Source organism: Saccopteryx bilineata, chromosome 4 (genome assembly GCF_036850765.1).
Source record: "Saccopteryx bilineata isolate mSacBil1 chromosome 4, mSacBil1_pri_phased_curated, whole genome shotgun sequence".
Lineage (NCBI taxonomy): Eukaryota > Metazoa > Chordata > Mammalia > Chiroptera > Emballonuridae > Saccopteryx > Saccopteryx bilineata.
Genome location: NC_089493.1, coordinates 291,662,016 through 291,686,645, shown reverse-complemented (window position 1 = coordinate 291,686,645; position 24,630 = coordinate 291,662,016). Strand labels below are relative to the sequence as shown.

The 24,630-nt window shown below is 50.4% G+C and overlaps 2 protein-coding genes across 7 annotated transcripts; one reads left to right on the top strand and one right to left on the bottom strand.

Moving 5' to 3' along the window:
* Nucleotides 1-6,920: 6,920 nt before the first annotated feature.
* Nucleotides 6,921-11,367, bottom strand: CDIPT (CDP-diacylglycerol--inositol 3-phosphatidyltransferase). Its single transcript, XM_066275625.1, has 6 exons — nucleotides 10,907-11,367; nucleotides 10,669-10,803; nucleotides 9,836-9,989; nucleotides 9,295-9,376; nucleotides 8,098-8,179; nucleotides 6,921-7,964 (listed from the first exon to the last, which is right to left on the bottom strand). The coding sequence occupies exons 1-6, from the start codon at nucleotides 10,947-10,949 to the stop codon at nucleotides 7,819-7,821; spliced, it is 642 nt and encodes a 213-aa protein (XP_066131722.1). The 5' UTR covers nucleotides 10,950-11,367; the 3' UTR covers nucleotides 6,921-7,818.
* Nucleotides 10,017-24,532, top strand: LOC136334848 (putative protein T-ENOL). 6 transcript variants are annotated; one of them, XM_066275626.1, is made up of 7 exons: nucleotides 10,017-10,207; nucleotides 10,370-10,510; nucleotides 12,361-12,445; nucleotides 13,969-14,116; nucleotides 14,379-14,412; nucleotides 14,891-14,948; nucleotides 23,609-24,532. In XM_066275626.1, the coding sequence occupies exons 1-7, from the start codon at nucleotides 10,158-10,160 to the stop codon at nucleotides 23,642-23,644; spliced, it is 552 nt and encodes a 183-aa protein (XP_066131723.1). In that variant the 5' UTR covers nucleotides 10,017-10,157; the 3' UTR covers nucleotides 23,645-24,532. The 6 variants fall into 6 exon arrangements, 5 of the variants coding, with proteins under 5 accessions (XP_066131723.1, XP_066131726.1, XP_066131724.1 ...); XM_066275629.1 differs by lacking the exons at nucleotides 10,017-10,207; nucleotides 10,370-10,510 and adding an exon at nucleotides 11,648-11,744; XM_066275627.1 differs by lacking the exons at nucleotides 10,017-10,207; nucleotides 10,370-10,510 and adding an exon at nucleotides 11,669-11,833.
* The last annotated feature ends 98 nt before the right edge of the window (nucleotides 24,533-24,630 follow it).

Below are 24,630 nucleotides of genomic sequence, written 5' to 3'. Positions count from 1 at the left end.
AAGGGGTAATTAATGAAGTTCTTCATCTGGCACCTGGCACACGGTGTGATGTTAGCTCTGTTTATTGCCAAGGGCCTCTGGGGCTGAGTGACAGCAGGCAAGGCCGTGGTGGGGACATCCCTTCTGGTCTCAGCCACCAGCTCCCATGGCCATCCTCACCGCTGAAACCTCAGCTCCTGTGGCTCCACCCTGACCTGCCAACACCAGTCCTCCAGGTCAAGGCCTCCGTGACCTCGACCTTGCTCGTGTATAACGCACTCACCCCGAATCTCCTTTAACTCCCTCACGTCTCCCTTCATATGAGTCTGAGCAGCCACAGAATAGAATTAAAATAGGAATAAACTAATAAAATGAGCTTATAAAAGAATTTCTGTAGGCCCTGGCCGGTTGGCTCAGCGGTAGAATGTCGGCCTGGCGTGCGGGGGACCCGGGTTTGATTCCCGGCCAGGGCACATAGGAGAGACGCCCATTTGCTTCTCCACCCCCCCTCCTTCCTCTCTGTCTCTCTCTTCCCCTCCCGCAGCCAAGGCTCCATTGGAGCAAAGATGGCCCGGGCGCTGGGGATGGCTCCTTGGCCTCTGCCCCAGGCGCTAGAATGGCTGTGGTGGTGGCAGAGCGATGCCCCGGAGGGGCAGAGCATCACCCCCTAGTGGGCAGAGCTTTGCCCCTGGTGGGCGTGCCGGGTGGATCCCGGTCGGGCGCATGCGGGAGTCTGTCTGACTGTCTCTCCCCGTTTCCAGCTTCAGAAAAATACAAAAAAAAAAAAAAAAAAAAATTAAACCCAGATTGTTACTCTAACTGTAACTATGAATGATTTAATATTACCAATTTAGTAATCAAAGTTACGTATTCTGTAACAAACCAGAAAGTATAGTACAATCAACCCTATGCTGGCTGAGCTGTAGTTACAGTTGGACGGCTATTCCCTTCTGAAGTAAGTAAACAATGGTGATGAATCCCAGCCATCCGCTGACCGATATCAAGAGCTAACGTTCGCGTGAGGAGAATGAACCCCCGCCCTCGCCCTCACTGCCACCACACTGAGGCTTACAGCTTCAACTCTCAGACGAGGCCAAGAAGACAACCGGACTACAGGAACGTGGAGACGTCAGTTTCAGAACAGTAACTCCACTTTGAGTGACTTGCTAGCTTCATCCCAGTTCCAAGGCCAAGAGGACCACGAAGTCCAGCCAACCACGAAAATAAGAAAGTCTCTTTCTCAAAAGAAACTGCATGTGTGCCCTCCCCCTAGTTGTTCTCCCCCTCCCCAATTCCCCCGACCCCCTGTATAAACGGGCCAAGGCGTCTGGGCTGTGAAGATGGGTGTTTGAGGACAGGAGTCCCCCCATCGTCTCAGGCTGCCGGCTCTTGAGTAAACGTCTTTCCTTTTCACCAGCACCTGTGTCATGGATACCGGCAGCAGGACCTGCATTCAGTAACAGTTCCTGGCGGGAGAAGCCCCACCCTGCCCGGACCTGCTGAGTGTAGCTGGAGGAGGAACACCCCCGATGCTGACTGGTCCTATTTTCAACTCATGGCAACAAATTTCAGGGAAAACTAGAGCTCTCTGACCACACCCCTCTAACCTGTGCTAGATCCCCTCTTCAGAACAACTCTCCACACCTCTTCTTTTCTCAACTCGCCACACCCTTGCCTACTTTCACCTCTTTGAGAAAACAGACGTAAATCGGGCAGGAAAGCCTGCCCCTCCCCAGCAAATCTAATGAACACCCAGCATCCATCCGGACTCTGTTCTCCGGCCTGTTCCCGGCTCTAGGTCCCACTCATCTCAGTCCTGAGTCCACTCCTGCATCCGTCCGCCCATCACCCTTCTCTCCTGCACTGCCAATTGCTCCTCTTGGGTCACTGTCACCAGCATACAAACACGTTCCACTGTCCCCTACAGAGAACCAACAGGTAAACTCTCCCCTAGTCCCACATCCCGTCCTGCGGTCACCCCTCCTCTCTTTTCCCTTCACAGCCACATCTGTTTCCTTTCCTCACCTCTCATTCTCTCTTCAAGCCACTCCAAATAGTTTTGGTCTCCACCCCACACTTCACGGAAACTGCTCAGATAATCACCAACCACGTCCCTGTCACTAGACGCAGTAGTTAGGTTCTCCTTGTTCCACCTCTCCTGCCCTGGGGCACGGTGTCCACCCCTCTTCCACACTGGGTTCCCATAACAGAGCCATTTTTTTTTGTTAGTTTTTTTTGTTTGTTTTTTGTTTTTAAAATTTTTATTTTTCTGAAGTTAGAAGCAAGGAGGCAGAGAGACAGACTCCCGCATGCACCTGACCAGGATCCACCCGGCATGCCCACCAGGGGGCGATGCTCTGCCCCTCTGGGGCGTTGCTCTGTTGCAACCAGAGCCATTCTAGCACCGGGGGCAGAGGCCATGGAGCCATCCTCAGTGCCCGGGCCAACTTTGCTCCAATGGAGCCTTGGCTGTGGGAGGGGAAGAGAGAGACAGAGAGGAAGGAGCGGGGAAGGTTGGAGAAGCAGATGGGCGCTTCTCCTGTGTGCCCTGGCTGGGAATCGAACCCGGGACTCCTGCACACCAGGCCGATGCTCTACCACTGAGCCAACCGGTCAGGGCTGACAGAGCCATTTTTCTTTCCATCTGCCTTGCTGCCCCTCAGTGTCCTTGGCCAGCTCCATTTCCTCTGTTCATTCTAAACCATGAGTCACACTGGATCCCATTCTCTGACTCGGCTACATTCCTGGCCCGTCTCATGGATTTATATCACCTCTATGTCACTGACTTCAAAATCCGTTTCTCCATCTCAGGCCTTACCCTGAGGTCTGGGCTCATTTCCATCCATGACTTCATGTCTCCACATGACTCTCTACTGGCCATCAGGCTTGTCCATATGACTTGCTCTGGCCAATGAAAGTCTAGGGGAAGTGACATCACCATTCTCTCTTTTGCTTTTTTTCCAGGGTGACCAGTAAGGTTCCATAGAGAGGCTGCTCTATCGGCCTGGGTCCCGGAGAGAAAGATGGAGTGGAGCAGAGACACAGCTCGCCCACGACAAACATGCAGCAGGAACAAGAAATCAATAGTTGCTATATTACATAGCTGAGATTTGAGGGAGAAGGTTGTGACCACAGCATAATCTAGCTTATCCTGACTAGCCCATGCACCTCAAAAAGTTGTGAAATCCTGTAAGAGAAGAAGCTGCTCTTTAAACTGTAGGCAGGAAGGTGGGCTCAGTACAACTTGTATGGTGAGGGAGACAAGGTCTATTTCAGTGATAGGAAAACAGGCCTTGATGGAAAACAGTGGAGGTACAACTCACACTGGAGCCAGGTTCTTAGTCAGTCCCCTGGTACCAAATTTATCCTTGATGGTCCCTTAAATTGCCCAGGAAACACAGGACAGTGTGGTCTCTGATGTTCAACAGTCTGTTTTTCTCCGGCATTGGCGCAATTGGTCTTTCTTGATTGAATACCAGATAAAGTAATGAATTTGTTTAAGGATCCTTTGCAAAAGAAAAAATCCGTCTTTAAAGAGCAAAATCACATTCAGCATGAGAAGTTGTTGTTTACCAAATCTAGTTTCTCTTCTTTCTAGGCCACAATTCACCTCGCTATTTCCTAGCCGCCCTTGCACACAGAGGCGGCCATATGACTGAGTTGTTGCTGGTGGAACACGAGCAGAACAGTGTGTGCCCATCCTCTGCCTTCCCCAGCAAACCAGTGCTGTGCAACCCCCAGTGCACCTCCTCTGCCTGCACGATGCAAGCAAGCAGAATGCTCTAAGAATTGCTTGTTGACCTGGCTCAGTTGGTTAGAGCATCATCACGATACGCCAAGGTTGTGGGTTCGATCCCCAGATCAGGGCACATCCAAGAATCAACCAGTGAACGCATAAATAAATGAACCAACAAATCAGTGTTTCTCTCTCTCTCTCCCTCCTTTCCTCTCTCTCTCTAAAAATCAATAAATAAAATAAGTCATCTGTTGAAAATGGTGGAACCATAAGAAGAGCGAGTCCCCAAATCTCCATGTCAGGAGAGCCACTTCACAGTCGGGCTTAAAATAAGTTAAAAATAAACTATTATGGTTGAGCCACTATACAGCTTGAGGTTTGTTACAGCAGTTAGGGTACCTTTATTTGATCAAAGTATGAGACCCAGGAGACTCAAGACCACCTGTGGCAACAGTGGATTCATGGTGGTCCTCCCATGACCCCTCTGAGGCGGAGCCCATGGCGTGAGTGAGCCAGTGAAATGTCTTGCATGGTGCTTACTCAGTCTGAAAGCATGTAGTGGAATTCCAGGAAGTTATTACTCACATATCTTAAGCCATCCCAACTGCTATAACAAAATATCATAGGCTGGATGTTGTAAGCAACGGGAATGTATTTCTCCCAGTTCTGGAGGCTGAGTTTCAAGATCAAGGCATCAGCACGGTCAAGTTCTAGTGGGGTCCCTCTTCCTTTTTATAGTCAGCACCTTATTGCTGTGTCCTCCTCGCATGGTGAGAAAGCTCTCAGGCCTCTTTTCTAAGGGGCACTCATCCCATTCCTGAGGGCTTCTGACTTAATCACCTCCTAAAGGCCCCACATCCAAACACCATCGCATTGGGCATTAGGATTCAACGTATGAATTTTGTAGGCACATAAATATTCAAACCATAGGGATATATTATGTGACCCCACTCCACTCCCCAGATCAAATACAGTGACTCCAATTCAGCCTAGACCCCCCCCCCCTCCAGGCAGTCCCAAGGCCACCTGAGCCTGGGCTGCAAGCATAGGCTTGTCCTCTGTGGGTTCCTCCTGGGTTCAGTTCCACAACTGAACACGGGGCCAAAGGCAGCAAGCTCTCTCCAGTGCCAGCCCCTCAGGCCTCGGGTGCACAGTCTACTTGTGTGGAAGATGCTCACACTCCTACCCAACTCTCCCTCTTCTATTTCAGATCAGGTAGCTGGATTTACATAGCTATCACTATAAGTAGTTAGGGCCCAAGAGCCAGGAGCCACTCAGGGACATAGGGTGTGAGTGAGGTGCTTCGAGGACTCGTGTCCGGAGGAGTTGACTCAGGCAGGATGAGTCTTCTCACACCTTGACAGGGAGCAGGCCAGGTACAGGAACGCCTGCGGAGCTGGAGGGCGGCTCAGCTTGCGAGTCACTATCCTCAGCAAGCATGTGGCTCTGCCACTCAGCGTTCATCCCACATTGTCCCCAAGAGGCTTGGTGACTTCCTGCAGCATTGTTCACGATGGCAGAAGCCGGTTGAACAAATAATAGAATTATATGCCACCATTAAGACCACCACTTGGAGTCATTAGTTTGAGCACGGGATCATCAACATGATCCCAGGGTTGTTGGCTTGAGCAAGGGGTCACTGGCTCAATAGGAGCCCCCCACAAGTCAAGGCATTTATGAGAAGCAATTAATGAACAACTAAAGTGATGCAACTACAAACTGATGCTTATCTCTCTCCCTACCTGTCTCCCTCTCTCCCGCAAAAAAAAAAAAAAAAAAAAAAAAAGTCCACCACTGACATGGACTGCTGGGTATGGTAAATGTTAAGCGTGCAGGCTCTGGAGCCAAGCCAGCCCGGTTGGCCTCCTTCTCAGGACCTCTTTCCTTCTTGGAAAATGGGCAAGGCTTGTTGTATTGTTTAGCCCACCGTACAGTGTGTCAGGTGAAATGGGATAATACAAGCAAAAAGCTCCTTAGCAGAACAGCAAATACAAAATGAATTTTAGAAAATGGAAAGATATACGTGCTAGTGTGAAGAATTTAGATAAACACACATATGCACTGAGTAACAGTGGTCGCGTCAGGGGCGGAGAGCTCAAGGTGGTAGTTGATGTCATCATTTTTTTGTAGTTCTGCAATTCATTTCTTTTACCCTGTGAATATTCTGCCTATTACTTGGGGACTCCTCAAAGGCTCCATGTGGCCCTCAGGGTACTCCAAACACCCCCACTGGGCTCCTGAGACTGCCTGATGCTTCCCCCAGCTCTCAGCAGTTCCCACGCCCCAATCCCCAGCGCATCCCAGCACCACCATCTGATCAGGCTCCTTTCTGAAGCTTGCTCTCTGGCCTCCCCGGTCTCCCACTCCCTCAGATGAAAACCAGTCCTCTCCCGTATTAACTCTTCCAGCTCCGGGCCCGACCAGCTCCCTAAGATGCCCACATCCTACAGCAGCACCTGAAGTGCTACAGCATTTCCTACTCCCACCCCACAACAAACACTGCCCTCACTGCATCATCGACTCTCCCTGCTGGCCCACGACCTCTGCGAGGGCCACCTGGGAGGCGGTGGCCTGTTCCCACGGGCCCTGGGCTTAGCACAGGTGAGGCTCAAAACACACAGCTGCATGTCCTGGACAAGAGGGCCTCTTCGCTAAGCCATAAGAATGAAACGGGCCCTGGCCAGGTGGCTCAGTGGATAGAGCACCGTTCCAGCACACTGAGGTCGCGAGACCAACTCCCGGGCGGGGCACCTGTCCAGAGCAAACAAGGAGTGCACGACTAAATGGGACAATGACGTGGAACACTGAGCTGACGCTTCTCTCTGCCCTGCCCCCGAATCAATGGGAAATTTTAAATAAATAAATAAAATAACATCTGCAAACAACTCTCAACAAGGCTCTGGCATCTGGCAGGTTCAACATAGTTTTAAAAAGAAAGCCAGTCGCAGACAGCAGAGAAAGCTCGGAGGGCAGGGGTAGCTGTTAGGGACAGAGGCCCAGAACAATGTCCACCACCTTGGAGGTATCCAACAAATGTTTAAGGAACAGTGATTCTCAACCTTCTCAGCAAGGATTAATTACCTGGAGTTTATTAAAATTCTGGGCCCACCCCTACAGATTCCAACTCTGGTCTAGGGTCCTAAAAGCTGAATTTTCAAAAATATCCAACAGGTAGTCTAAGGACTGCACTGAGAAACCAACTGACCTACTTGAGAATATTTATTAAGCAGCTACAATACGCCAGGCCAAGGTTACTCTTCATTGTAGGGCCAGAGAAGAAACAAGAGAAGTCAGTGCCCTCATGGAGTTTACATTCTAGTGGGGGTGGAAAACATCATGTACACAAATAGATGTGGACAGCTAGTGACAATGCACTGTAAGGAAACACAGCAGGTGGGCAAGAGGACGCGGCATGACCGTGGGCGGCAGGGCGGGCCTCTCTGAGTGTCTGTGGAATGACAGGAAGGAGCTAGCCAGTCAACAGCTGAGGGAAAGGAGCCAGACGGCTGTTCCTTTTTCCCTAAGCTCCCCTCAACCCAGGCGCCGGTCCTAGAGTATTTCAAAGGAAAGCAAGTCCAGGACAGTGAAACCCCACCTGGTATCGAGGCTGTCAGAGCCAGGACAGACTGCACAGAGGGCACTCCAGAGGGCAGGACCCAGACTGCACCCCGTCTCCTCGCCACCGGACCTGCACGCTTCCTCTGGCCAGGGCCGAGCTCTGATTCTCTGCCTTTCGGGAAACCAAGCCCTCACCCCGTCTCCCTGACGACAGTGTCCCTGCAGTCTCAGGCCCAGCCAGACCCCAGGGCTCAGCCAGCAGGTTTGAAAATGCCCAGTGTTCAGATAAGCCTCGTGGCGCCCAGAAGCAGCGCCCTGTGTGGGCGGCGGCCCCTGAGCATCCTTCCTGATCTGGAGTCCAGGGGTGGGACCCGCCTTCAGGGTTACAGAGAACATGACATCGCTAAAGAGGCGAACCCGCTTCCCAGCAGGTTGGACGGCACACTAGGAAGACGAGCCTGGAGCCCCTAGGAGGAAAACGGGAGCCACATGGCACAGTGACGCTCCCAGGGCAGGTGCGCAGCCAGAGGCTGGAAGTTCCAGGGTCACTTCTTCTTGGCACGGTCTGCCGCATCCAGGGCAGCCATGTTGCGGGCGGCTGTGATCAGGTGGACGACACTGATGAGGGACTTGAGCAAGGCGATAGGGGCGGTGATCCACAGTCCCATTCGGAAAAGACCCACAGAGCCAACTGTGGGGAGGGAGCAAGGGCAGTACTGAGAGAACAGGCCGCAGGGGAGCGGGGCCCAGGGGTCTTTGGCCGTCATCTCCGCGGGTGGGCGGGCTGGAACCCTTCCCATCCCCCAGCCGGCCGGATCTCCTACCTAGAGGCCCCTCGGAGAAACTGAACAGGTAGAGGAGGCAGTAGAAGAGCTCGTTTCCAGCACACAGGGTAAACAGAGCAGGCTGTAAAAGTAGCAAAAAGGCTGCTTAAAGAAGAGGCTGGGGCAGCATGCACCCCTCCCCCCCTGCCACACAGGGACAGGGGCCAAAACCCTGAGGACGGGGAGCTGGAACTGTCCTGGGGAATAAGTGGACAGTTGAGTGGGGGAGAGGGGGAGTGAAGAACAACCTCACTTAAAACCACCTGCTGTGGCCTGACCTGTGGTGGCGCAGTGGATAGTGTCAACCTGGAACGCTGAGGTCGCCAGTTTGAAACCCTGGGCTTGCCTGGTCAAGGCACATATGGGAGTTGATGCTTCCTGCTCCTCCCCCCTTTCTCTCTCTCTCTCTCTCTCTCTCTCATCTCTGTCTAAATCAGTAAATAAGGTCTTTAAAGAAAATCAACAACAACAAAAACACACGCTGCCCTGGCTGGATGCTCAGTCGGTTAGAGCACTGTCCCGATACATCAGGTTGCGAGTTTGATCCCGGGTCAGGGCACACACAAGAATCAATCAGTGAATGCATAAACAAGTAAACCAACAAATCGATGCTTTTTTTTTGTCACTAAAAAAATTAAAAAACAGCCTGACCAGGCGGTGGCGCAGTGGATAGAGCATCAAACTGGGATGCGGAAGACCCAGGTTCGAGATTCCGAGGTCGCCAGCTTGAGTGCAGGCTCATCTGGTTTGAGCAAAAATTCACCAGCTTGGACCCAAGGTCGCTGGCTCAAGCAAGGGGCTACTCAGTCTGCTGAAGGCCCGCGGTCAAGGCACATATGAGAAAGCAATCAATGAACAACTAAGGATTTGCAATGCACAACAAAAAACTAATGATTGATGCTTCTCATCTCTCCGTTCCTGTCTATCTGTCCCTGTCCTATCCCTTACTCTGACTCTCTCTCTGTCTCTGTAAGAAAAAAAAATTAATTAAAAAACAAAAGAAAAACCAACATTGCTGCCTGGAGAAATTCACACAGGCCCTCTCCACTAACCCTACCCTCCTCCATACCTCAGCTTATAGGTCTCGCCTCCCCTGGGTGGTGGTCCCTCCTCTGTGCTTGCACCCTCTCCTAACCTGGGACCAGGGCCCAGCACAGGACTGGGCACAAGCTGGGTAAATAAAGCGGGGATGCTCACTCTGGAGGTATAGTAGATGCGAAGCACTGGGTTTCCAGACAGGTCGATCATCTTGTGACTTTCACTGCCTCGGACCACAGAACTTTGGGAGAAAGTAGGGGAATCCATGAGTGTTCATGAGCATGGACACCCATCTAATCCTCACAGCAACCCCCACGAGGAAGGCACCGGGACTGCCTCTGTTGTACAGAGCGAGAACTGGAGCCCAGCTGAAGACCACTGTCCTGCCCAAAGCCACACAATTACCCAGCTGGAGAGAGTCAGGATTCCAAGTCCACATTCAAAAACCCATGTCCCTTCCCAAGAGCTGTTATCTATTTGGAATCCTCGAATATCCAGTCAGAAGAGTTTTAGGGATTGGTTAATCCGACTGTAAACAAGGCTGAAACGGACTCAGAGAGGATTGCCCATGGTCCTTCACCAAGGCAAGCTAAAAAGGAAACCTCTCCAGACCGGAAGCCACCCCAACGCCCTTCCTTGTTGTCTCACCCCTCCCCACTGCAGTGTCTTCTTCAGCTGGCCAACACCCCGAGTCGCAGACCTGTGGAGGTGCAGCCAGTGGCTGGCCACATCCAAGCTCATGCTGAGCTGGAAGAGAAGGGTGGCACGAGGGTACAGCAGGGCCAAGTTAACCAGCAGACACATGGTGGAGCAGCGGTCTGTCAGCATGTCCAGCATGGCCCCAAACCGCGTCCCTAAAAAATGGAGGCTATTAGTTGGGAAGAGGATCTACAACAAGGGCCATAGGTGGTGTATCCCTCTTATGCAAAGTCCAAAAGAAGACGGAAAATGTCCACTGCCTGGGGAGGAAAACAGGCTGCTCTCTATGGGGTGTGAGGTCAGTGAGCAAAGGTTACCATGACATGAAACGAGGGAGGCGGCAAGGGGATGCGAATGGAGAGGGGACGAGGGGGTGAGAAAGCTAGTGTACAACTAACTCATCAATCCCAGAACCAAGGATCCAGATCTCAAGACAGAGTCTTGGAAGTCCTGGAAGTCTTGGAAGTGGGTCTAGAGAACCGATTCAACCCTCCAGAGGCCATCTGGCTTCCCTCTCCATCCTCTTTCTAAACAGGCCTTCCGGACAAGGGGCTGCTGCGCGGGGCACAGAGCAGACACCCAGTAAACACCTGCTGAGCGGATGGATACCAAGTCAGCGACCTCGGGCACTGCCACGGCCAGGCCCAGTCTTGCTGCTACACACCCCTCCCTACCAGTGAGTTCTCAGCAGCTGGCTTAAACCCCTTCTGCTACAACACCAGGCCACTCAGTTCTGATTTAACAGAGAGGAGAACCCTTAGGTACTGAGGAGGCAGGAAAAGGGTTCAGGGGGTTGCTGTGCCTCCAGGTTGTCTGGGAGGAGTCGTCTGTCACCTTGGTTAAGGATTCGAGCAGCGTGTCCATCGAAAGCGTCCAGAAGTCCGCTGAGCAGGTAGAACGAGGAGGCCGTGAGGGGGCAGCAGGGCATGAAGTAGAAAGAAATGATGGCGAAGACAATCCGGGCATAACCTTGGGATGGGATGGGACGGGGGAGACAGACAGGGCGGGATCAGGGAGCCTGCCCAAGGCCCCTCTCCCTCCCGTTCGGTCCGGGGCCGCGGGCAGCACTCACCAATGAGGTTAGGCACAAACAGGAAGATATTTTCGCTTGGCATCGCGGTGGCCCCCTGGCCGTCCTGGGCCCGATCCGGAAGTGCCAGCTCTGTCTCAGCCCCGCCGTGCGGCTTCACCTTCCAGCCCGGCGCATCGACCGCGTCCACTGCGCGCCAGACCCCGCCGCCCCGGCCTGGCCCCAGATGGTAAAGCTCGCCGCCGGCAGGAGCATGGGCCGCCCCCGATGTGGCTGGGCGCCGGGGGCGCGCACACCCCGCCCTTTCTATAGGAAGCCCCTCGTCTCCGTCCGCCTCGCAGGCGGCTGCAGCCTTCAGCTGCGGTCCCTGCTGCTCCAGTTGTGCTCGGCTTCCGAGAACCTACTCTTCTGCGCTGGTACTTCCAAAATTGGAGAAAAGGAAAAGACGCTTTAAGGAAATGGCTGCGGCCCCTTTAAGACGGCCCGCTTCCTTTTCCTTTTCTTCCCTCCGCCCCTTTCCATCGGCTCGTACCAAAGTACAGAGGGAGAAGCAGGGGCGGGGTAGAGAAGCAGCGACTCCGAGCAAAGGAAGGAACGGAAAAGAAGAGGTCCAAAGAGTAGGAGGCCTAAATAAGTATCTCCATTTCCCTTTCTGAGGAGGGTGTGAGTTCTTGAGGACAAAGATGAGGAGAAAAGATTCCGCCCTCCTGAGTCTTTGCATCCCCCAAAGGCAAAGTTATTTAGTACAGTCCACATTGTTTTCTTCCCCGCCCTCCTCCCTCTCCGGCCTCATTGGCTCTCGCAGGCTCCGCTACGAGATGACGGATAGAGAGGCTGAAGGGCGGCCTAGGGCGAGGCTGCTACTTGCGTGCCCCTAGTGGTAGGAGAATTAGGTCCACCCTAAATGATCTCCCCAAGTTCCTCCAGCCTGGGGCGCTGGGGTCACCACCCCCAAGCTGGGACCTGGAGGTGGGTGGAGGAAAAGCCGGAGGATCGAGTGCGACTTGCTGGGGAAAGGCTCCCCCCACTCCTCTGCAGGCCTCGGGTTCTAGAATCCCCGTCTCCTGGCAACGGGACTGTGGAACCTCCGCAAACACCTAGGGTTTTACAGCGTCGGGTAGCGGCGCTGTCCCGGGTTCCCTTTCTTTCCTCCCTTCCTCCCCAGCTCCCTGTCCCCCGTGACCCGTAATAGGGGCTCCTCAGACCTCCTCATCTCCCCTCCTGCCGAGTAGCTCAAGATTTCAACCCACCTGCCAGGTTGGGAGCGGGAAGTCGGCTGCCTCCTTGGGACGGGGCTCTGGATGGGAGGACCCTGGGCTAAACTTCTCACCCCACTCACTTTAGGAAGACACACACACACACACACACACACACACACACACACCATGGTTTATTTAAAGGCCTCTCTTTTAAATCTCGGCCTGGGGAATGGTGTTGGGGAGGGTTTGGGGGAAGTGGGTTGATTTCTCAACCTAAAAGGCTCCAACTGCTCCCAGGGCGATGGCATCCACTTCTACCAGGAGTAAGGAGAAAAAGGGCAGCCGTCTGTGCCAAGCTGCAACATCTTTGAGTGGAGCTTTGGTGAGCATGCGAAGGGAGTTCTAGAGGAGGGGTGAACTGAAGTAGAGACTTCCGAGGCTGAGGGCACTGAGATCACCCTCCATGAGACTAGCCCATAGCTTCCAGAACTAGGCCCCCAAAGACTGTCCCCCACATACAGGTCCTTCTAGGCCAAATATCAAGGCCCAGCCCTTTAAATACCAGACTCCTTAGGCCCAGAGCCCCCAGATCCAGTACTCCCAGTACGAATGCCCAGGCTGAGGCCTTCTGACTTTTCCCTTTATCAGAAGGCTTCATTGCCCTGACGGGGTAGTTCAGTTGGTTAGATCAGTGATCCCCAACCTTTTTTGGGCCACGGAACGGTTTAATGTCAGAAAATATTTTCATGGACCGGCCTTTAGGGTGGGACAGATAAATGTATCGCGTGACCGAGACAAGCATCAAGAGTGAGTCTTAGGCGGATGTAACAGAGGGAATCTGGTTATTTTTTAAAAATAAAACATCGTTCAGACTTAAATATAAATAAATAGAAATAATGTAAGTTATTTATTCTTTCTCTGTGGACCGGTACCAAATGGCCCATGGACTGGTACCAGTCCACGGCCCGGGGGTTGGGGACCACTGGGTTAGATCATGGGTTTTTGGGTTTTGTTTGTTTTACAGAGACAGAGAGAGAATCAGAGAGAGAGCGACAGATAGGGACAGACAGGAACGAAGAGAGATGAGAATCATCAATCATACGTTTTTTGTTGTGACACCTTAGTTGTTCATTGATTGCTTTCTCAGATGTGCCTTGACCATGGGGTTACAGCAGACCGAGTAACCCCTTGCTTGAACCAGCGACCTTGGGTCCAAGCTGATGAGCTTTGCTCAAACCAGATGAGCCCACGCTCAAGCTGGCAACCTTGGGGTCTTGAACCTGGGTCCTTTGCATCCCAGTCCAACTCTCCATCCACTGCGCCACCGCCTGGTCAGGCTCATGGTCTTTTTTTTTTTTTTTTTTAATTTTTACATTGATTAAGAGAGAAAAAGCATCAACACATTGTTCCACTTAGTTGTTCCATCTAGTTGTGCACTCATTGATTACTTCTCATAGGAGTCCTGACCTGGGATCTAACCCATGACCTTGGTGAACTGGAATGATGCTTTATTTACTGAACCACCTAGCTAGGGCCTAGAGCATGGTTTGTTTTGGGGGGTTTTTTGGCAAGAAAGAGAGAGAGAGATGAAGGTACAAACAGGGACAGGCAGACATGAAGGGAGAGAGATGAGAAGCATCAACTCATAGTTGCGGCACCTTAGTTGTTCATTGATTGTTTCTCATATGTGCCTTGACCAGGAGGCTCCAGCCAAGCCAGTGAACCCTTTAGAGTGTAGTCTTGGTGTGCCAAGGTTGCGTGCTTGATCCCTGGTCAGGACACATACAAGGATCAACCAATGAATGTATAAATAAGTGGAACAACAAATTGATGTTTCTCTCTCTCTCCCTCCCTCCTCTTTCTCTCTCTGTCCAAATTAATCAACCAATATTTTTTTTTATAAAGGCTTCATTATCTCGTTCCGAGGAATTCCTGACCCGGATCAGCACGGAACTCACCAATGAGGCCTTGCTTATTGCTGGCTACCACATGAACCCTGTGCCTACCAAGGGAAAACAGACACAAGACCAAGGGACTCAGATATCCAAACACGGTGATTCCCCACGTCAGGACCACTGTGTCCAGAGTCTCCCATACCTCTCGTCCCAGTTCCTGACTCCCAATCACAGCTGACTTCTCCAGCAGTCTGTGCCCATCTCCCCATCTCACAGCCAGACCAGCCTGACCCCCTAACCCAGTGCCCACTCCTCACTGCAGGCGAGGAGTCACCTCAGCCCCTTCCTCCCCAGCCATGTCTCACCCTGGCTAGGTAACTAGGGGGTTGTCATTTCTCTGACTGAGGCCTCTCCTTCCAGTGTTCTTCACCAAGACCCAAGGCACTGACACCTGGTGAGTGTGGCTTCAAGGGCGATGCTCTTTGTCCTGGGAGAAAGAGGAGGAGGCTGTAAGGGGAGCGAGTGAGGGTCTGACAAGATCCCAACGCAGTAGGGGATTTTTTTTTTTTTTTTTTTTTTTTGTGGCAGAGACAGAGTCAGCGAGAGGGACAGATAGGGACAGACAGACAGGAAGGGAGAGATTAGAAACATCAATTCTTCATTGCGGTTCCTTAATTGTCCATTGATGGATTTCTCATATGTGCCTTGACCGAGGGTGGGGGGCACAGCAGACCAAGTGACCCCTTGCTCGAGCCAGAGACCTTGGGCTCAAGCTGGTGAGCCTTGCTCAAACCAGATCAGCCATGCTCTATCCACTGCGCCACTGCCTGGTCAGGCAGCTGGGGGATTTTAAACCGTGTCGTCCTACTCTGTTCTGCTCTGATCCTTGATTCAGAGTTCTCACCCCCCTCCTTTCTCTCTGCTATCTCCAGCTCTGACGGACACTGTACCCACACCAAGGCACACATCCTGCCATTTCCTCGTGACAAGGTATGTACAGGGTTCCTGGATGACAAGGTCATTCAGTATCAACTAAACACTTAGAGTTTGCATACGGCAGTCCCTGCTTTAGGAACTTGGGACACAGAAAGGAATGACACCATGTTTGCTCCTGTAGAGTTAACATTTTAGTGGGGGGCCAGTCAAGTATATGGCCAATTACCATACTATATGAGCAAGTGCCCATAACAGAATGGAAACAGCAAGAAGAGCACTTACCCCAGCCTCAACTAGGACAGAAACAAAAATAATCATGGGCTTCCTGGAGGAGGTGACACCTACAGAAAGAATTTTCCAGGAAATAAAACAGGTTAGTAGGGGTATTGCAAGTGGCTGGCGTGTGTGAGCAACGGCACAGAGGGGAGTCTCAGTAGAGTGTGAGTGTACGTGTCTGTGTCCCTAGGCAGGGAGGAGGGGACCGGGCAGTTTAAGTGCTGGAGTATGCAGGCAAGGTAGCCAGGGACTAATCAAGAAACTTTATTAAGACTCATAGATGTTTTCTTTTGCTTTCTTTCTTTTTAAAAAAAGTTTTATTTATCGATTTTAGAGAGAAGAGAGAGAAAGAGGTAAGGGAGGAGTGTGAAACATCAACTAGTAGTTGCTTCTCATATGTGCCTTGACCGGGCAAGTCTGGGGTTTCGAACTGGCGACCTCAGCCTTCCAGGCCAGTGCTCTATTCACTGCAACACCACAGGTCAGACCATAGATGTTGTTTTAGTCAAGGGCTCATTGAAAAGTTTTGGGCAAGAGAGGTTGGAATTTTAGATTGATCATTCTGGTGGTCAGTGAGGAGAGTGAACTGGAAAGGGGAGAGACCAGAGGCAGGGAGGCCAGTTAGAAATTATTCCAAGAGCCTAACCAGGCAGTGGCACAGTGGATAGAGTGTTAGACTGGGACACAGAGAACCAAGGTTTGAAACTCCAAGGTCACCAGCTTGAGTGCAGGCTCACCAGCTTGAGTGTGGGATCATAGACATGATCCCATGGTCGCTGGCTTGAGCCCAAAGGTCACTGGCTTGAAACCCAAGTCACTGACTTGAGCCCAAGGTCACTGGCTTGAGCAAGGGGTCACTGTCTCTGCCTGAGCCCCCCCCATCAAGGCTCATATGAGAAAGCAATCAACTAGTAACAAAGGTGCTGCCATGAAGAATTGATGCTTCTCATCCCTCTCCCTTCTTGTCTGTCCCTGTCTGTCCCTCTCTCTGACTTTCTCTGTCTCTGTCAAAAAAATAAATAAAATAAAAAAGAAATTCTTCTAAGAGACTAAGCTAGAGATGATTAGGTCCTGAATTTTTATGTAATAGTAAAGATGAGAGCAAGGGCAGATATAAGAAATAAAGACCAACCCAAAGCAATGTATAGATGCAATGCAATTCCTATCAAAATACTAATAGCATTTTTCGCAGAACTAGAATAGATAATCCTAAAATGTATATGGAAACAGAAAAGACCCTGAACAGCCACAGCAATCTTTAAGAAAGAACAAAATTGGCCTGGCCAGGAGGTAGTGCAGTGGACAGAGTGTCAGACTGGGACGTGGAGGACCCAGATTTGAAACCCTGAGGTCGCAGGCTTGAGCACAGGCTCATCTGCTTTGAGAAAGGCTCACTAGCTTGAGCCCAAGGTCGCTGGCTTGAGCAAGGGGTCACTCGGTCTGCTGTAGCCCCCTGGTCAAGGCACATATGAGAAAGCAATCAATGAACAACTAAGGTGCCGCAACAAAAATTGACGCTTCTCATCTTTCTCCCTTTCTGTCTGTCCCTATCTGTCCCTCTCTCTGTCTCTCTCTGTCCCTGTCACACATACACACACACACACACACACACACACACACACACACATAAAGAAAAAACAAAGTTGGAGATATCATGCTATCTAATTTCAAATTATACTACAGGCGATTGTAATCAAATCATTATGGTACTGGCATAAAACAGACACATGGATCAGTGAAACTGAATAGAGAGCCCAGAAATAAATCCATGCCTATTTGGTAAATTACTGTTGGATAAAAGAGGCAAGAATATACAATGGCGCAAAGAGAGTCTCTTCAATAAATGGTGTTGGAACATGACCAGGTGGTGGTGCAGTGGATAGGGCATTGGCCCGCAATGCTGAAGACCCCAGTTCGAAGCCTCAAGATTGCTGGCTTGAGCAAGGGGTCACTCGCCCAGCTGGAGCCCCCTGGTCATGGTTTGAGCCCAAAGGTTGCTGGCTGGAGCCTGAGGTCACCGGCTTGAGCAAAGCGTCAATGGCTTGGCTGGAGACCCCTGTCTAGGCACATATAAGAAGACAATCAGTGAACAACTATGAGTTGATGCTTTTCATCTCTCTCCCTTTCTGTCAGTCTGTCTTTTTTTTTTTTTTTTTTTTTTTTTTTTTTTTTACAGAGGCAGAGATAGACAGGGACAGACAGACAGGAACGGAGAGAGATGAGAAGCATCAATCATCAGTTTCTCGTTGTGCGCGTTGCGACTTCTTAGTTGTTCATTGATTGCTTTCTCACATGTGCCTTGACCGTGGGCCTTCAGCAGACCGAGTAACCCCCTGCTGGAGCCAGCGACCTTGGGTCCAAGCTGGTGAGCTCTTTGCTCAAGCCAGATGAGCCCGCGCTCAAGCTGGCGACCTCGGGGTCTCGAACCTGGGTCCTTCCGCATCCCAGTCCGACGCTCTATCCACTGCGCCACCACCTGGTCAGGCAAACAGCAACTTTTTTTTTTTTTTTTTCTGAAGCTGGAAACGGGGAGAGACAGTCAGACAGACTCCCGCATGCGCCCGACCGGGATCCACCCGGCACACCCACCAGGGGCGACGCTCTGCCCACCAGGGGGCGATGCTCTGCCCCTCCGGGGCGTCGCTCTGCCGCAACCAGAGCCACTCCAGCGCCTGGGGCAGAGGCCAAGGAGCCATCCCCAGCACCTGGGCCATCTTTGCTCCAATGGAGCCTTGGCTGCGGGAGGGGAAGAGAGAGACAGAGAGGAAGGAGGGGGTGGGGGTGAAGAAGCAAATGGGCGCTTCTCCTATGTGCCCTGGCCAGGAATCGAACCCGGGTCCCCCCGCACGCCAGGCCGATGCTCTACCGCTGAGCCAACCGGCCAGGGCCTTCTGTCAGTCTGTCTTTAAGAGTAAATATATAAATGGTGTTAGAAAAAGTGGACAAATACATGCAAAAAAAAAAAAAATGAAACTAGACCACTTTGTGTTTTTTTTTTAAGTGAGAGGAGGGGAGATAGAGAGACAGGGTCTCACATGCACCCTGATCAGATCCACCTAGCAACTCCCATCTGGGGCCAATACTCGAATCAACTCAACAATACTCAGCACCTGAGTTCGACACACGAACCAATTGAGCCACTGGCTTTGAGAAGGGAAGAAGAAAGGGGGAGAGGGAAGGGAATAGAAGCAGATGGTTGCTCCTGATGTGCTGTGACTGAGGATTGAATCCAGGACGAACACATGCTGGGCCAACACTCTATCCATTGAGCCAACTGGCCAGGGCCAGATACTAGCCCACTTTCTTACACCGTATACAAGAATAAACTCAAAATGGACTAAAAACTTAAATATTGAGATCTGAAACCATAAAAATTCTAAAAGAAAACAAATAGCAAACTTTTTTTTAAAGATTTTATTTATTGATTTTAGAGAAAGGAAAGAGTGAGAGAGAAAGGGTGGGGAGGAGTGGGAAGCATCAACTCATAGTACTTGCTTCTCTTTGTGTCCTGACCTGGCAACTCGGGCCTTGAACTGGTGACCTCAGTGTTCCAGGCCGACGCTTCCCCCACTGAGCCAGCACAGGGCAGGCAGGCAGCAGACTCTTTGACATTGCTCTTAGTATTATTTTTTTTTGGGGGAGGATATATCTCCTCAGGCAGGGGAAATAAACAAATGGGACTACATCAGATGAAAAAGTTTTTTGCCCAGCAAAGGAAACTATCAACAAAATGAAAAGAGAAACCTACCTAATAGGAGAAGATACTCACCAGTGATACATCGATAAGGGTTAATATCTAAAATCTATAAAAAATTCATACAAGTTAACACTAAAAAAATCCTACAATCCAATAAAAAAAATGAGCAGAGGACCCAAATAGGATGGACTGATAGCCAATAGACTTATGAAAAGATGTTCAAGGTCACTATCCATCAGAACTGCAGATTAAAACCATTGTGAGATATCCTCTCACACCTGGCAGAGTGGCTATCATGAGCAAATTTAACAAACAAGGGAATCTTGTGCATTGTTGGTGAGAATGCAGAGTGGTGCAGCCACGATGAAAAACAGTATGGAGGTTCCTAAAAAAATGAAAACTAGAACTACCTATGACCCATCAATCCCACTTCTGGGTATTTATACAAAGAAATAAAAAACACTAATTCAAGAAGACACATGCAGTGGCCTGACCGGTGGTGGCGCAGCGGATAAAGTGTCAAACTGGAACGCTGAGGTCGCTGGTTCAAAACCCTGCACTTGTCAGGTCAAGACACATATAGGAGTTGATGCTTCCTGCTCCTCCCCCATTTCTCTCTCTTTCTCACTCTCTCTCGTCTCTAAAATGAATTTTTAAAAAATCTCCCACTGTGATTGTGGAGTTAAAAAAACCCCAGACACATGCAGCCCTGTATTCATTGCAGCATTATTTACAATAGCCGAGATAAGGAAACAGCCTCAGTGCCCACCAATAGATGACTGGACGAAGAGCTGGTACTTCTATGCAATGGAATGTTACTTGGCCATAAAAAAGAATTAAATCTTACCATTTGCTTCAACATGAAGGAAACTAGAGGGTATTATGCTAAGTAAAATAAGTCAAACAAAGACAAATATTGTATGGTTTCACTTATATGTGTAATAAAGGACAAAGTGAATGAACAAACAAAACAGAAACAGACTCAGACGCAGAGAACAAACTGATGGTTGCCGGAGGGGAGGGTGATTAGGGGCTGGGTGAGAAAGGGGAAGGGATGCCCTAGCCAGTCGGCCCAGCATGTGGATGTCCCAGGTTCGATTCCCGATCAGGGCACACAGGAGAAGTGACCATCTGCTTCTCCATCTCTCTCTGTCCACCTTCTTTCTGTCTTCCTCTCCCACAGCCATGGGTTGATTGGTCCCAGCAAGTTGGTCCTCGGTGCTGAGAGTGGCTCTGTGGAGCCTTGCCTCAGGCGCTAAAAAAGGCTTGGTTGCCAGGTAACAAGCCACGGCCCCAGATGGGCAGAGTATCACTGGGTAGAGGGCTTGCTGGGTGGATCCCAGTGGGGCACATGCAGGAGTCTGTCTCTCTGTATTCCCTCCCCTCGCTAAAAAAAGAAGAGAAAAAGGTGAGGGGATTAAGAAGTACAAAAGTACAAATTGGCCTGACCAGGCGGTGGCACAGTGGATAGAGCATCGGACTGGGATGCAGAGGACCCAGGTTCGAGACCCCGAGGTCGCCAGCTTGAGCGCGGGCTCATCTGGTTTGAGCAAAAGCTCACCAGCTTGAACCCAAGGTCACTGGCTCCAGCAAGGGGTTACTCGGTCTGCTGAAGGCCCGTGGTTGGGGCACATATGAGAAAGCAATCAATGAACAACTAAGGTGTTGCAACATGCAATGAAAAACTAATGATTGATGCTTCTCATCTCTCTCCATTCCTGTCTATCCCTCTCTTTGACTCACTCTCTGTCTCTGTAAAAAAAAAAATAAATAAATAAGAAAAAAATTCTAAAAAAAAAAAAAGATAGTACAAATTGGCCCTGACCGGATAGCTCGGTTGGCTAGAGCATCATCCTGAAGCACAGAGGTTGTCTGTTCAGTCCTCGGTCAGGCACATACAGGAACAGATCAATGTTCCTGTCATCCTGTCTCTCTCTCTTTTCCTCTCTCTCTCAAATCGATAAAATAAACATTAAAAAAAAAATTTTTTTTGTATTTTTCTGAAGCCGGAAACGGGGAGGCAGTCAGACAGACTCCCGCATGCGTCGACCAGGATCCACCCAGCACGCCCACACAGGGGGGGGGGTGTCGCTCTGTTGCCACCAGAGCCATTCTAGCGCCTGAGGCAGAGGCCATAGAGCCATCCCCAGCGCCGGGGCCATCTTTTGCTCCAATGGAGCCTCGGCTGCGGGAGGGGAAGAGAGAGACAGAGAGGAAGGAAAGGGGGAGGGGTGGAGAAGCAGATGGGCGCCTCTCCTGTGTGCCCTGGCTGGGAATCAAACCCGGGACTCCTGCACACCAGGCCGACGCTCTACCACTGAGCCAACCGGCCAGGGCCAAAAATTTTTTTTTTTTAAAGTACAAATTGGGCCTGACCTGGTGGTGGCGCAGTGGATAGAGCGTCGGACTGGGATGCGGAAGGACCCAGGTTCGAGACCCCGAGGTCGCCAGCTTGAGTGCGGGCTCATCTGGTTTGAGCGAGGCTCACCAGCTTGGACCCAAGGTCGCTGGCTCCAGCAAGGGGTTGCTCAGCCTGCTGAAAGCCTGCGGTCAAGGCACATGTGAGAAAGCAATCAATGAACAACTAAGGTGTTGCAATGTGCAATGAAAAACTAATGATTGATGCTTCTCATCTCTCTCTGTTACTGTCTGTCTGACCCTGTCTATCCCTCTCTTTGACTCACTCTCTGTCTCTGTAAAAAAATAAATAAATAAATAAATTTTAAAAAAAAAGGACAAATTGGTAGTTACAAGACAATCACAAGGGCCCTGGCTGGGTAGCTCAGTTGGTTAGAGCATCGCTCTGATATTCCAAGGTTACAGGTTTGATCCCCTGTCAGGGCACATATAATAAGCAACCAATGAGTGCATGAATGTGTGAAACAGCAAATTGATGTTTCTCTCTCTTACTCTCTCTCTCTCCCCCTTCCTTACTCTCTAAAATCAATCAATCAAAAATTTAAAAAATAGTCATGAGGATGTAAATAAAGTATGTACAGCATAGAGAATATAGTCAATAAAATTGGGATAAGTATGTATGGTGTCAGGTGAGTACTTAAACTTATCAGGGGGATCACTTTGTAAATTAACTGTCTAATCACTAGACTGTACACTTGAAACAAATATAAAATAGTATCAAATGTCTACTGTAATTTAAAAAGAAGAAAAAAACTGCCCTGGCCTGTTGGATCAATGGGTAGAGCATCAGCCCAATGTATGGACATTCTGGGTTCGATTCCCAGTCAGGGCACACAAGAGAAGCAAGCAACCATCTGCTTCTCTCCCCCTCCCTCTCCCCCTTCTCTCTCTCTTCCCCTCCCACAGCCAGTGGCTCTGTTGGTCTGAGAGTCAGCCTCAGGCATTAAAAATAGTTCAATTGATTTGAGCATCAGCCATAGGCAGGGGTTACTGGGTGGATCCCAGTAAGGGTGCACGTGAGAGTCTGTCACTCTATCTGCCCTCCTCTCACTTAAAAAAAAAAAAAAAAAAAAGACCAAGAAGATTGAGTTTGATAATTGACTAGAAGTGGTAGGGGGTAAAATGTAGGAATCAGATGACTGCCAGGTTTCTGATTTGGGTAATGTATGTCTGATGATGATGTACTTCTGCTCAAAACTGTACAATAGCTCCCCGTTTCAGAGTAAATGCCCAAGTCCCTCGATGGCTCCCAGGGCCCTCCATGGTCTCTGTCCGCCCACACCCCGTCCTCTCTCTGGGCGCACTGCCCAGTCTGCTCCCCTGGTTTGCCCCCTCTCACTTTGCCAGTATTCTCATTCTCCTTACAGCATGGAAGGCACCCTCCCACAGATTGTGGTTGAGGTGCCCATAGAAACTCCAGGTGGACGTACCCTGTAGACAGTTGGAAATGGGGCTTCAAAGTCATTGTAGCAGTCTGACGCTGGTGACAGAGATCTGGTCTAGGAGGGAGGTGGCACTTGAAGACTGTGCAGTTGCCCTGGGCAGGGTGGAGGTGGGGTACAGAGTGAGAAAGAAGAGGGCACTGAGAACAGAAGCCTGGAGAAACTCTCCTTTCAAAAGGTTGGCAGAGGAGGAGAGAAGGGCTCACGAAGAAGGCGGAAAGGCACTTGGTAGTCAACAAATGTTTATTGTCTGAGTCAGGTCCTATAGGCCATGGGGATGGGTAGTCATGGCTCTGACAGAGGCTGCTACTTCTGCTGTTTGTGGCCAAGACAGAGGCAAATAGAGCTGACAGCAAGCCACTGTTGTCCTCAAGGAACTGACTTGACTGTAGTGCCTTTGAGACATTTGATCTCTCCCAGTTGGGCTTTGGTGTTAGAAGCAGCTGAAGTAGCAAAAAAGCCCTGGGCCCAAATAGCTAATTTGCTATCTCCATAATAGTTAGCCTTGTTCCAGTTCCTTCCCCTTCCCCCACGTGTCCGATGGGAGCCTTGGACACAATGCCTGGAGAGAGGGCCCTTACCTCTGGGACCTGGAGAAGAGAAGTGAGCCAGACAGAGTCCCTGCTGTCAAGAAGCTTAAATGGGGTTGTGGGGTGGGGGTGGGGGGAGGGGGCAGTGACCAGGGGGATGAATGGGTGGGTGGACGAAGAAGGGGTCGATGGATGTGCAGACAGGTGATGAGGGGAAGGATGGGTGGGGAATGACAGAGTAGATGGATAGTTAGATGTGTGGGGGAGAGCAGCTGGGTGGGTAGATGAGGAATGGAAGGATAAAAACGCACAGCCCTGCATCTGGAGTCAGAGGCTCTCCTTCTTTTCCAGAGAGCTCTGCCCAGCAACTTGACGTCTGGAGGATGATCCCGACCTTCTCGGCGCTGCTGTAGGCCCCTCCTGCCCTACCCCATTCTGTCCCTTTAAAACTTGCCTCAAAGCTCCTCTTCCACGACTCATTAATTACTTCAGTTTGCGGGGAGACTCATCATGAGCATTGTCATCTCTGAAGCCTCCAGAATGTTCTGGATTCACCACACACTTTTCCACTCTCACTCGGCAAGGACAGCCCCAGAAAGCCAAGGCTTTGCTGGGGACAGAGATCCTCTACTCACAGCCTAGCCGGTGCTCTGGTGTGACTGCTCTGGCATGGAGGTCAAAGTGGCTGTTTGGTTTTTATTTTTGCCAGATGTGTGGGCATAATATCCCATATTGGAATGGGATATTATTGGAGTGGTTTAAATTCAGGGCGTTATCATCAACCTGCCGGCAAAGGGGGAGCTCATAGATCCCAGTGTCCTAGCCAAACTTGAGTACCTTAAGGTCTGGGCCCGTGGCATCGGAGCAGGTCTACCCTGGCTTCTGAGGCACAGCCTGTGGAACCAAAATCAGTGTTGTGGTCTCCTCTGAGCTTTGGGGTCTCGTGCCTACGGGAACATAACACGTCCACCACTAGACAGAAGGCGGTGCAGTAGGCTTTGTAGTGTTTGCATTTACAGCGCAGTCTGGCCACTATTGTGGCTTCCTAGGAAGTCAGTATCCTTATCTGAAAATGGGAATAATTGTTGTCTCACAGGGTCCTTGAGAGGGTTAAAAACAACGCATCCGGAGAGCTTGGTACAATGCCTGGCACAAAATAAATGCCCCCAAAACGTAGCCTATTATCAACCCCCTTTTGAGTATTTCGGTATCCTTTTGAGGGTCTTAAATGTTTAATTGTATTTAAATATAAAAATTTAATTAGGTAAAATTCAATTAATTGGAGATTTTGGACAAATAGACTATAGATTCCATACAATGTTGAAAATCAGATAAAGTAGGAAAAAAAGGACACAGGGTACAAAACAAGCTCA

What these genes read in the sequence shown, in the direction of transcription:
- LOC136334848 (XM_066275626.1), top strand. Translation starts at nt 10,158, where the DNA reads ATGAAACGAGGGAGGCGGCAAGGGGATGCGAATGGAGAGGGGACGAGG. An exon ending in AATGGAGAGGGGACGAGGGG is followed by an intron (nt 10,208 to 10,369) that starts GTGAGAAAGCTA and finishes CTTTCTAAACAG; the next exon opens with GCCTTCCGGACAAGGGGCTG. An exon ending in ACCCAAGGCACTGACACCTG is followed by an intron (nt 14,413 to 14,890) that starts GTGAGTGTGGCT and finishes TGCTATCTCCAG; the next exon opens with CTCTGACGGACACTGTACCC.
- CDIPT (XM_066275625.1), bottom strand. Translation starts at nt 10,949, where the DNA reads ATGCCAAGCGAAAATATCTTCCTGTTTGTGCCTAACCTCATTG. An exon ending in GTTTGTGCCTAACCTCATTG is followed by an intron (nt 10,804 to 10,906) that starts GTGAGTGCTGCC and finishes TCCCATCCCAAG; the next exon opens with GTTATGCCCGGATTGTCTTC. An exon ending in TGCTCGAATCCTTAACCAAG is followed by an intron (nt 9,990 to 10,668) that starts GTGACAGACGAC and finishes TCCATTTTTTAG; the next exon opens with GGACGCGGTTTGGGGCCATG.